This window comes from Sphaeramia orbicularis, chromosome 4 (assembly GCF_902148855.1).
Source record: "Sphaeramia orbicularis chromosome 4, fSphaOr1.1, whole genome shotgun sequence".
Lineage (NCBI taxonomy): Eukaryota > Metazoa > Chordata > Actinopteri > Kurtiformes > Apogonidae > Sphaeramia > Sphaeramia orbicularis.
The window spans coordinates 47,509,463-47,522,846 of NC_043960.1; the positions used below are offsets into that span (position 1 = coordinate 47,509,463).

The following is a 13,384-nucleotide window of genomic DNA, read 5'->3' on the forward strand; positions in this document are numbered from 1 at the left end:
CATGCTGCTGTCTTACCAATTTTGCGATAGATCAGGGCCATTCCAAGACCAATCAGAAGGTGTCCAGCTATCATAAATCCAAATAGGTAGATGTCTTCAATGTCCTCCACCGACAGAGCATAGAGACAGACCACCCTCCACTTGTCCCAAGTGTATCCGGCTGCTAATGTTCCATCAGGGCAGGCGGGCTACCCAGAGCCACTCTTCCTGGGTGAAAAAATCATGTCAATTGCGCTGAATGACCAGTTGATCAATTCCATATTTGTTGTTCGAGAGCTCAGCAAGCAGGGGATGAAAAAAAAAAATTGCGATGAATCATCACGGTACCTGTTGTAACATAATTTTTTTTTGTCTTTGTGTTGCAGATAGCTGGGTTTCTCGGCGTGTTGTGGTGTCTCAGCATCCTCTCCTGTCTGTACTCAGAGTACACCTACATCCCCATGCAGATCAACCCCCTCATACTTTATGGCTTCATGGTGCTTTTCCTCATCAACCCTTTTAAGACCTGCTACTACAAATCACGTTTCTGGCTCCTTAAGCTGCTGGTCAGTCCCATTGTTAATGTATTAGAGCCTGCATATATATATATATATATATATATATATATATATAAATATATATATATGTGCATTCCTCTGTTTTTGTTATTCCAAAATTGTGGGTTATGTAATCTGACTTGAACTGTATTCAGGGTGTAGCATTTTCCAGTTAGGACACACGGCATATACCAATATTAACCATGATACAAGAATATTATTTGGACATGCACATTAAAGGTCCTGAACAGAGAATGAGTTTAAAGTGGATTGCAGCGACACCTTCGGGAGGAATCGTTGGTGTTTTTAAGGGACAAAGACTCTGCTTCCCATGAGCACTAGAGCCTACTGTCGTAAGGGCATAACTCTGGCCAAGGCGTGCGTTTGAAGCTAATGAATGAGTAAATAAGTCAGTATTATATAGCACTTTTTTAAAACATGTTACAAAGTGCTTCACATAAAGGAGAGATAGATCAAATCAAATTTTAAGCCAATTTACAGAAACCTAACAGAATCCTCCAGGAGCAAACACTTATGACTGGTGACAGTGGCGAGGAAAAACTTCCCTTAAACAGGCAGAAACCTTAACCAGACCCAGACTCCTGAAGGATGGCCGTCTGCCTTGACCAGAGGAAAATGAGGAGCGGATCCTCTTTACAACTCTGCATTTCTTTTTTCAAGACAGCAACTTGCAGGTGCAAAGTGACGTTTGAAACGAGACAACAAGCAAACTTCATGAAGTCCGTTAGTAGCATAGTTTAGTAACTAGCGTGAAAATGAAAGTGAAACCAAACTGGAAGTCCGACTCCTGCGTCGTTTCCACTGCGTAGTATTGACTCGACTCGGCTCGGCTCGGCCTTTTTGCGTTTCCATTACGAAAAAGGACCTGGAATCTGGTACCCGGTACTACTCTTTTGGTATCACCTCCGCCGAGGTTCCAGGAGTGGGGACCAGACAGATACTAAAATGTGACGTGTAAAATACTGCAGACCACTGATTGGTCAGAGAGTTGTCTCTGTGACTCGCCGTTTTACAAAAAACAGATGCGGAAGTGGACAGTAAATATAGCGGTACATTAATCCACATGATAACAGCCCAAAACTACACCATGGTCGGTCGAGGAGATTCAGTCTTTGGTGGCCGACGTAAAAATTCAGATGAGACAACACGCAACGAGCGAGTTTATCAGCAACTCTCTGAACAGACGACACGGAAGTAACGCGCCGCATCGCTATGACGTCCAGGTACTGTAAAGTCGGCAGTATCTTGTAATGGAAACGGTCTCCAAGAATACCGAGTCGAGCTGGTTCCACGTAGTGGAAACGCGGCTCTTTTCCTCCGGAGCTCCGGAGTGTTGTACACAGACCGGTGTTTAAGACATGTCCCAATAATATATATTTGCACTAGTTTTTCCACAAAGTATTCAAGCATTTTCATAAATGACTTCAGTCCTTCACCATCTTCATCATTCTGCATTAGCAGTTCAGTGCTAGCTGCTTCAGCCCTCTGCATTCACAGTATTCTACTTTTAGAATTGTCTTGTTCCTGAAGGGCGGTTTATTATCCAGGCCCTGGCATGAACATTAAACTCCATACTGAACCATTTCAAGCTCACCTTACAAGGCCCTTAGTTTGGGACTGAAACAATGCTCCAAATAAAACAGATTACCCACGTCACAGAGCTAGCCCTGCGGCTAACGCATACTGTAAGTGTTTACTAAGTGTTTGACTGAGCTACCAACAGCCACTATAGTCAAAAACAATGGTCCAATGCATATGTATAAAGAACAGAAGCATTCTATACCTGTGTACAAGGAAGAAGGCCAACTCCAGCTCTGTTTTCATTCCTTTTAACTAACTCCCTTAGTTCTATCCATGGGTTCAGTGCAGAGGTTTACCGGTGTTTTAGCCGGTGCTCTATCACTGTCCCGTTTAGTTTTCTTTCATTCTGCCAGTCCAGCTCCAGTGTCCACAATCACAACAAAATAAATCCAAGAAATTCCTTTCTTTAGTAAAAAGGACAGATCGTACTCCTCGCTCGTTCAGCCTACTTCTCACTGCTAAACTGCCGGTCGGTGTGTTGTTGTCATATGCCGCGTTTCCACTACGTGGTATCGGCTCGACTCGGCCTTTTTGCGTTTCCATTACGACAAAGGACCTGGAATCTGGTTCCCGGTACTAGTTTTATGGTATCACTTGTGCTGCGGTTCCAAGACTGGGGAACAGATACTAAAACGTGACGTGTAAACACTGCAGACCACTGATTGGTCATAGAGTCGTCTCTGTGACCCGCCGTTTTACAAAAAAACAGATGCGGAAGTTTACAGTAAATATAGCGGTAGGTTAATCCACATGATGACACCCCGCAAAACTACACCATGGTTTGTCGAGGAGGTTCAGACGTAAAAATTCGGCATGAGTTTGACGAAACAACACGTAATCAGCGAGTTTATCAGCAACTCTCTGAGCAGACGACAGGGAAGTAACGCACCGCATCGCTATGACATCCAAGTACTCAAAGTCGGTAGTATCCTGGAATGGAAACGGTCTCCAGGAATAGGGCCTGATACCCGAGTCGAGCCGGTTCCACGTAGTGGAAACACGACAATAGTGACATAAGTCTGCCGTAAAACAGTCCAGTCTTGTCTGACCTGGCCAGGGAAGCTGGAAATAGCATTTGGAAATAACCTATTTAGGTGCTGATAATCTCATTTTAAATTGCTGACTACAATCAGGCATATATATATATAAAATGAGACTTTTTCAAGATTACACAGAAAGTCTGTTCAGCACCTTTCATTTTACCCCAGTTTATGACCCATGGCCTCTTGTGTGTCTTTATGTACTCAGGTTGTAGAGATGCAGTCCAAAACAAACAGACTCATTTCTGTTCAGACTCAGAAACGTACTTAGTTTTAAAAACTGTGACAAGCATGGATATCAACAGGTTTCTGTGTAAATATTGCAATGCCAACCTTTTCAAGAAGGTCATCAAAGGAATAAAACATGAGTGAACCTTTTTTAAGGACAAAAAGCATGTGCCTGATTGCTGTGTTTTCCATTAATCAGAGTATGCATAATAAGGCCAAAAATTTATATTTTGTCCATGTAACTATAATAAAGGTTGAGTGTGTGGTATTGAGTGATATCTAGCTGTGGGGTTGTAAACTGTAACAGCTGCACGCACTAGCAATTATTATTGTTATTATTTTTTTTTTATCCTTTGGCTTTTTAGTTCATTTTAATGAATGAATGAAAATGCAGCAGTTTTTAGTTTTGTGTCATTATACACCAATTGAACATAACTATGTATATTATGCATTTATATAGATAATAGTCATTTGTAATAAGCAGTTCAGAAATGGATGGATGGACTTGTAACTGTTTTTTGTTTGTTTGGTTTTTTTGCATATGTCATACACCCTACAAGGTTAATTCATTTGCACGACACCATCTTCCCTACCTGAGTTTGTGTGTATTTGCATGGGTTTGTGTGTACACATCTGACACCTGACACAAAGAATCCATGTCCCAATCAGATATGTATCTCCAATCTCATGTTTACAAACCCCTCCTGTGTGACTCTGCTCTTTGTCTAAAGTGAGCTGCAGCAGAAAGGATGGGGTGTGCGTTGGTGTGTTTTACTGCACACATGTCTTTGTGAGGACAAATTTGAGCAGTTTGGTATTAGGAGGACATTTTAGCCATATAATGTTTTCATGTTTAAAACTAAGTTTTAGGGTTGTGATTAGAAATTAGGTTAATGTTGGAATTAGTCTCTGGGAATGCCTTATGTCTATGAAATGTCCTCACAGAGTTAGGCATGGTTGTGTGTGTGTGCAGTTAGACAGAGGGCAGAGGTTTGGGGGATAATAGAATGCACCCTGGTCCCAGGGGGAGTAGAGGCTGTGACTGTGCAATCATTACAGGCGTAGATCCATCAGTGTGCTGATGCCCTCAGCTCCTCTGTCCCTCTGCCTCTCCCTTAGCAGAACGCCTTCTCTTAGCAGAACGCCTTCTCTTCTAGTCTTGTCCTTTCCTTCACAGCCCCCACCGGCAGCCCCCAACCCCCCTCCACTGATGCATTTCTCTAATCAGCCAAACCACTCACACACATGGGGGCTGTGCCCGCCTGATTGTCAGACTTTGAATAAGTAATTACCAATTAAAGATGTTTCGGGGAAAGCATAATGCTGCCTTCCATTGCATAGAACTGAAAAACGAGGTGTACTAATTTCTTCTGACAACAAAGAACAGACAGAGGACAGAGATTTCATCACAGGACAAACGGAAGATCTAGCAGTTGGATTACTAGTGTTTACTTTAGAAATGAAAACCTAACCACATCACCACAGCAGGCTTAGCCTTGAGACAGCAACATAGAGCTGATACCAGTAAAATGGTCCAGTGGATCAATACTGACTTTGATTGGCAGGTTAAGAGAAATATGCAATCCAATTTAAAAAAAAAAAAAAAAAAAAAAAAAAAAAAAGATCAATATCCTTTGACATTTTCAGTGAAGGGAGAGTGTTTGGGGGTTTGTTTCTGTACATGGATGGAGGTAAACAGTGCCTCCCAAATGTCACATATGACCTCAGGGTGGTGTAGATGGAAAGAGTCAGGCTTGACTGTATCTTTTTACAAAGCGTAGTCAATAACCGAGCTCCTGCTAAAGTTATATCCCAAATAACATAAGCATTACACCATGTTGGTTCATGTGTCCATATGTGCATCACTGACAAACACATGCACATTAGCACAAACCTTGATCTGTTCGGATGGTCTGTAGCAGGGTGATAACAGTCTGGAGGCTTTATTCCTTTATGTGTTACACATCATTAATAAAATGTTCCCCTCCAGTGCACCTCTTTGAACACCTACACCTTAATAAAGTGTCTAATTCAGTCATATTTAGCTGAAAATAAAGACACAGAAAACAAAAGCCCATGAAGGATTAATTCTGATCAGCCTGATTTTACATCTGCTTTTTTCAGATTTTGTCACATTTCTATCCACTCCCCTTTACAGTTTCGTGTGTTCACGGCTCCATTTCACCGTGTGGAGTTTGCAGACTTTTGGCTGGCCGATCAGCTCAACTCTCTGGTGTTCGTCCTGATGGATCTTGAGTATCTCATCTGCTTCTACATCTTTGAGCTGCAGTGGAGCAACAGCAAGGGCCTACTGCCAAAAAGTGAGACATTTCTGTCCAGTCACAATGACCTCATATCCTTTGTACCTCTCAGTCTCAAAGCAGAGCCTTTGAGTAGTCTCAAAAAACAAGATCCTGTTGCCATCTGTTCCTGAACAAAATATTGGTAATACTTGTTTATTAAGGTAAACATAAACACTATTAACTATTTCCTCATTAGTGTGCATCTCAGTAATATAATGGCTCTATTTGTCATTATAAATTATAAAGCACTTTATAATAATTTAAGAATAATGATCTGTTAGCACTGGTGCCAATATGTGTTGTGCATTCCTACTGCATCAGAGCCCTAAAATGAGTACTGATCACCTTTGGTAGGATATAAACCAGATGCAACCTACAAAGTCAACACATGTGTCTGGCCTTTTATTTACAAAGCTCACACTGCAGTAAAGCATAAAATGCATAAAATATGGATTACACATATTTTATCATTAAATGATACAAGTTATCTTCAATTGTGCACAAAGGTTATCCCCAAATTTAGAATATTATATTCCACAAAAGGGGGACTGATTTGCACCTGACTTTCTTTTTAACTTTGTTCATATTTACATTAATAGGATGCCCGGAGTTTTGCTTCATGAAGTCACTCTATAAAACATCTCACAGCCATAGTTCACTGGCATTATCATTGTGGTTGTGATGAGGACCCCATCATCCACTTATTTTAGAACAATATGAATTTTTTTTTTTTTACTTATTTTAATCATTACAGTTACCACTCAGCTTCCCTCCTAATTACTGCTTACTAACTCCCTATTAAGTGCAAGTAAGGCAGTTGTTGTACATTACAATGTTAATGCCCTTAGTATGAGCCTTGTAACATGGTAGTAATTTTATTATCACTGAGTGTACACATAATACATAACAGCATCTTATTAACAATAACAAAAGGCCATCTAATATTATATAACCAAACTAATATGACCAAATATTTTATGTTTTTATCACAGTGCAATGCTGTATCTACAGTGTTTATTGAATGGTGATAAATATACATCTTGTTTGCTCATAAAAACAGACAGTTGAGCTTTCCTATTCTGAAATGTGATGTAAATAAGATTTTAATTACTGTCCATCCACTTGGCCGACAGTGACACCTCAGCCTCAAGGCAGCCAATTAACATGGAGCTAATGGAGTAGAAATGTTGGTCACACAAAGGTTGCCTTGTGACTCTCATAATGATGAGCCTTTTTCTGTGTGGAGGGGAGTGTGGGCCAAAAGGAGTAAGATTTGGTACGAGGTACAAAGCTCCTCTGAACTATTCTATGGGTTTTTTCTTGTCTTCTTCAGCCTCTAATGACTACGTGTGCCACAGTTACTCATACGGCCTCCGAGCCATCATCCAGTGTCTGCCCGCCTGGCTTCGCTTCATCCAATGCCTGAGGCGTTACCGTGACACCAAAAGGGCCTTCCCTCACTTGGTGAATGCTGGGAAATATTCTACCACCTTCTTCGTTGTTACCTTTGCTGCACTGTATGCAACACACCGAGGTAGGACATGAAACACACCAACAAATTTACACTCAGATGAATGAATTACAGTTAGGGCAGCAAGTCATTTGTTCATTCCAGAGAGTGAACTGGAGTCAAAAAAATGGACACACAAGACATGAATGAAGATACGACTTGTTCAATCATGTTCAATTCAGGGCCCAGTTCAACTCTGAGTCTATTTAACGTGATAGTTTCATTCTACAGTGGTAGCTTTGTTAACCCAAAAATGTGGAGATCGTCACTTATAACAAACAACCTGTACAAACAAATGTCATTTCTGTCTCTGTCTTTAGCCCAGCTGACTGTAAGGAGGGGCTGTATGACACAACCTGCAGCAAATTACCCAAATTAGATTCAGTTTCAGTCAATTTTACCCTCGGCCCTTGTCACAGGGTATTGTCATCAGGTCACCATCCGTCTGTCTGTCCGTCCGTCTGTATGTTCAAAAACTTTGGTGTGGACTGAAGGCCGCAGGTTTTCAAGTGTGGGCACATTATGTTGTAGTCTTCTACGGAGCATCGAGTCCATTGACTCCTTTAAGAAGGAGCTCAAAACATATCTTTTTAGGCAGGCGTTTAGCCTGGGTTGATGTTTTATGAACTTGTGTTATTGTGTTTTTGCCTCTGTACTACTGTCTTGTTTTTATCCTGGTGTATGTTTGACATTTTATTTATTTTATTTTAAGCTTTTACTAACATTTTATTCTAAACTGGAAAGCACTTTGTGATTTTATCTGTGAAAAGTGCTATATAAATAAAATTTACTTACTTACTAGTTTTATATTTGATTTTGAGGTATCTTGCCAAAATATTTTAGTATCGTTTAATTTATCCATCGTTTAATTTCTTTTTTTTGTGAGTTGAGCTCTTCTGAATGAAAGTCCACTGATGTTACAATACTCCAAACCAGTCTCTGGTCTTTCTACTTTCTACTTGTACTTACCTGTTGTCCTACACATTTATAATACCTTTATCTTTACTAGCAATGCTTGGAAAAAAAACAAGCTTATTTATCTTTGACGTGTTCTCAAACCTGAAAAAAAAAATCATCTTGAAAATGTCTTAGAAAGCATGAAATTTAAGTTTCTGAAACCTGTAGACACTCTGTTTACATGTCTGTAGTTTGTAGGTTTGATCTGAACTGAGCTCCTGCCGACATCTGAAAGTGCATCTTTTCCTGACACAGTGCTGTACCTTGAACCCCTGTTTCACAGAGGACATCAGACAAATGTAAGACTCTGAAGCTGAGAATATACAAATAAAAGCAACAGTATTGATGTGTGGCTGTGTTACAGGAGCATGTCAAGGCACAGGCTTTTGTTTGCTCAGAAAGCAAATGATGACCTTGAGTAGTACTGCCAGTTGGTCTTGGCTCCTTTGCCAGTGCCTCGAGGTTTATAATGGAAAGCAAAGAGGTTTATGAAACACAGCTGTGGATGAACAGGGTTCTGCTCCTACGTTGTTAGGGAGAGAAGATATTCTACCCTCAAACTGAGAGAAATTTGTGATTATTCTGAATGGAAACACACATTTCCTTTGGTCACCTGTCAATGGTGTCACACCCTCGTTAATGTTAAAAGCTACTTGTGACTATTTCACAAGAATGAAATAAACACGAATAAATGCAATGTGAATAAAACCTTACCATATTACCTCGAGCAGACATGACTTCTACCTAAGCCTCATTAGGAAAATTTTCATCAGCATCATCCTTCACTACTTTACAACGTCAACAAAGTCCACCTTTTGTTACTGTTGTGACTCAGAGACATCTAGGGACGGTGTGTTTAATACATGTTAAATAATGTTAGACTTGACATACTTGGCACTCGCCATAAGACTGAAATGAAAGGACTGTGAAAGTATGCATAAAGATTGGGTGAAATAGAGATCAACCATTTTTAGTGTCTTTGTGAATTTTAGTGAATCAAAGAAATGAAGTTAAACTATCTGTTAAGCAACTCTTCCTCATCCTCTTCTGCATTGTATTAAATCACAATGTATTAAATCAAACTGTCAAATCTTACCACATCACAATAGGAGTGAATCACATTGGTAGTTGCTTTATATGTATCTTTGACGTTTAAGTTTATCATGATGTGTTTTACATTGGCCTCACTGAAGGAGATATGCATTTCTAGTATTTATTTATTATTTATTTTATTGTTATATGCCATTCCTCTGGTGCTCTTCTCTCTTCAGTAGAAAGGTATTTCAGCATGAATTTCATTTATTGTGCTTTTTCTGTATGACAATAAAACTTTGAGCCTTGAATTTAGAGACAGAAGACTTAGAGATATAGCAAAATATAAAAAAAGAAGACTCAAATCAAATCAAACAGAATTGAATAGAATCTTGATTTGTCACAAGACATTAACAAAGACGGTGACAGTGTAATGGGAGCTGCGACAGGCACCGATTGTGCAAAAAAACCAGGCGTGAATAAAAAAAAAAAAATTGGCATCTTAAATATAAATAATAGTAAAAATAACAATAGAAAAAAAATCCTATATACAAGAAAACAATATACATCGCCCAATCAAAGTTAAAACCACATTCAGAAATAGGAGCCAAAACAAAACTGAAATCTATAGGGAAATTAGTTTACAGAGAAGAAAAACTGAGGAAATAAAGAAAGTGGTTTCCATTAAAAGTCAAGTCACTCGCCTTCTGACAGCCTCACAATTAGCCTGAAATTATTCACATTGGGAAACCATATCACAAAGGAGTAAACGTTCAAAGACACAGCACCCAGGCAGTAGAAGCATCCTTTCTGTATTCAGCCTTCATCTGTCAATTTACCATCAGACTTAGCAGATATTTGTCCACACAGCGTGTTTCAAAGCACTCTTTATATATTTAAACTCTTCTCAGATGCCAGATTATATATTTATTTGCCAGCAAATGCCAGCAATGAAACTTCATCTCAACCTTTTAAACTGTTAAATGTTATTTCCCAGCTTGACTTTATTCTTTCCAATATGAATTAAGATCAATACACTTGCTTCCGAAGCTGACCACCAGTGATCTGATATTGAATGTACCAGGAAGAAACAGAGACAGACCTACAGACAGACAGACCTCTCCTTTTTTTTTTTCCTCCACCACTCTGTCAGAAAGGCGTCCATTAAACCATATCCTCCTTCCTCCTCTGGTCTGAAGCCTGTAGATCCTCAGACTAATGGCCTCTCTTCATGCGTTATTCTGTATGAAGCTGTCTTTCATCCCTCAGGATAATGGAGCCAGGGACAGGTCGCTGTTTAAGCAAAGGAGGAGGGTGAGAAGGCACACACTTGTACTCATAATGTGGGTAGGACATTGATGGTTTGCAGAAATGATCTTTTCTGGCAATATGTTGTATTCACTGAAGGTATTATTCTGGTAAATTCAAGCATTTGATCGATGAATACAACCACATTCAGAAATGATAAATAGCTTCAGAAGCTTTGAGTGTTCAGAGTGCAGTGGAAATTAGAAACTAATTGCTTTCTGAATATCAGTGTATTACTTAAAGGGTATACGAGTCAAAATCAGCTAAGGTGTAATTGAAGACTGCTCTAGGAAAGTGCCAAAATAAATTGCATTCCATTTAAAAGATTTTGTTCATTTTGCTTTATTACATAGTAAATATCATAATGAGATAGAATAAATAGTTTCAAGCCAAATTTTGGAAGGGTATTTTAAAAATTCCCAATTACACCCAAAATGACTCCTTGAATTGAGCAATGTCAAGCATCACATTTTGAGGACAACCTCCAAGTGCCTTAATTTCTCAATCTGTTGAATTATTCCTGCAATAAATACTGTCCTATTTTAGAGCTGAATATCATAGCTACCAATTTATGCCTTCTTATGCTTCAATCCCCACATATCCTTAAAAAAATTCAGCCTTATTAAACCCTCTTGCACACGTTAGTGTGTCCGACAAACATTCTTGCCATTTGGGTCAGCTCATCCAGGTGCATCCGTCAGCTCGTCCCCACTGATCTTTTGCAGACTTACACAGTTTGAAGTATACTTTATGACCAGGAACCAGTTTTAGAGGCACTTTTGTGCCATTTCTATGGAATGAACATTTGAAAGGATCATGTCCATTGTCTGTCAAAATATAACGTGTGCAACAAGTGCTTCTATATATGGCACGGAAGGATCTACGTGACCACAAGTGATCCTGGAAATTTCCATAAAAGGAGGCCGTGGTCACTTGTTTGGAGTAGCCAGCAGTAATGGCGGTGGAGATGAATTTAACAGACGTCTGTCAAGTTTAATAATGTACATATTTTATAATGTGCGCAAGCTAAACGGATGTTTTGTAATCGAGCAATGGCTCAGAAAGACATAGGACCTCGTAGGAACTTAAACTGAGGTGTATGCAGGTAAATGCTAGCAATAAACACAGGTGAAATAGCCTCTGTGATCAACTGTTCTCAATATTTCATCCCACTTGACGGATCTGTCTAACCTAACCCTACGCCATCATGTACTTTTTTGGATCTTTAGAATGCCGAATTTTATGGCGCTCTGTCTCACTTTTGACAGCGTAAAAAGACAGACAGCAGTTCACAGCTGATCTGCTTTGCTGCTGACTGCATCTATGTCTGACCTGCTATAAGGAAAAACCTGTGGATGTGCATCTGTAGTCATGCCCACTTTCACCTCTCCTGAAATCAACATAAAAACCCCACTTTTATGGATGCTGTATGCATTACAAGTTTTCCTCCCCACAGGCGCACATTATAGAGGAGAAAGCTGAACGTAGCTTCATGTCCTAATACAGCTGTCAATCATCGAGAGAGAGACAGACAGAGACAAACAGACACGAACAGACAGACAGACAATTTCTTGAACAAATCTGATGATCAATCATCACCAAATTTATATTAATTAATTATTAATTAATTAAATTTAATACAGTCAGCAGCAAAGCAGATCAGCTGTGAACTGCTGTGGTCTGTCTGTTCTCTTTACTTATTGCCTGATCAGATTTCAACTTTAGTGGCTGTGAAAGCCAGGGGATGGAGATGAAAATAATACAAGAAAACACCGCTTTTTATGCTGTCAAAAGTGACAGAGCGCTGTAAAATACAGTGTTTTAAAGAGCCATAAGATGGCGCTTTTTGCACTGCTCTTAAAACTGTACACAGTGGCGTAAAAAACAGCATCTATGCACTTTGTAGAAAGACTGCAAATATCCCTAAAAAAACACTCCATGTCCCAGCATCATGCTTTTATTCCTTCAGGATCATATAACCTATTTTTGGGAAGTGATTCTAATCTACAGAAAGCATGCAGAGAAGAGATAAGTCGAAAAAAGTGGCTTATGTCCGTCAAACAATAATGCGAAGTTCTGCTAAAGATGGCAGTTTGTTGGATTGTAGAGTTATGAACTGAATCTGTTTACAGCAACAGGCCATAGGATTTATGTGACCGCTAGAGCAGGGGTGGGCAAAATGTGAATCAGGGGCCACATATGGCTCTTGGGCCCTTTTCAAGTGTTTCCATGTAGCTTCATCAAAAAACATTTGGAAATGAATAACACTTTTTTTTTTTTTTTTTTTTTACACATTTCGCTATTATTATCACAACCATAAAATCATTCTGATGTTATGCAGTTGTAAAAATGTAGACTACACTCCAAATGAATAAAAAATAGTAGTAGTAGTAGTAGTAGAAGTAGACTACTTTTTATTTTACGACACTGCAAAGACAGCCTTCACATACTGCACAACACAATAATGACAATTGTTACCATTTTCTTTAGAGTTGTTCTGTAATTTCTTTGTATTTCTGTAAATGCACAGAAACTTTGATTTATTCTCAACATATTCCACACCAACTAATTCTAAAGAGCTGTCACCACTTTGAGGTAAAACATATGAGGATATATTTTGGCTCCAGACTGTTTTTGTTTTTGTTTTTTTTGTTTTTTTTCTGCCCTAAAATGGCCCTTCATATAGTAAAGTTTGCCAACCCATGGACTAGAGGGAGTAGTGAGTCACTCTGTCAGTCTCCCATCGTGAGGAAAACTAACACTACAGGGCCTTTGACCAAAGTGTCGGAAAGTTACTAGATGGGGTGAGAACCATTTAGAAACAACTTTTAGAGTCAAAAAAATTGACTCTGATGAAAGCTAGAAGCA

At 39.3% G+C, this 13,384-nt stretch overlaps 1 protein-coding gene across 1 annotated transcript in view; it reads left to right on the forward strand.

Moving 5' to 3' along the window:
* Nucleotides 1-13,384, forward strand: part of xpr1a (xenotropic and polytropic retrovirus receptor 1a) — a 129,662-nt gene that overhangs the window by 98,520 nt on the left and 17,758 nt on the right. The window contains exons 9-11 of the mRNA XM_030132278.1: nt 366-545; nt 5,565-5,727; nt 7,043-7,243. Of these exons, the coding sequence (XP_029988138.1) occupies nt 366-545; nt 5,565-5,727; nt 7,043-7,243 (544 nt within the window). The remainder of the gene's footprint in view (nt 1-365; nt 546-5,564; nt 5,728-7,042; nt 7,244-13,384) is intronic.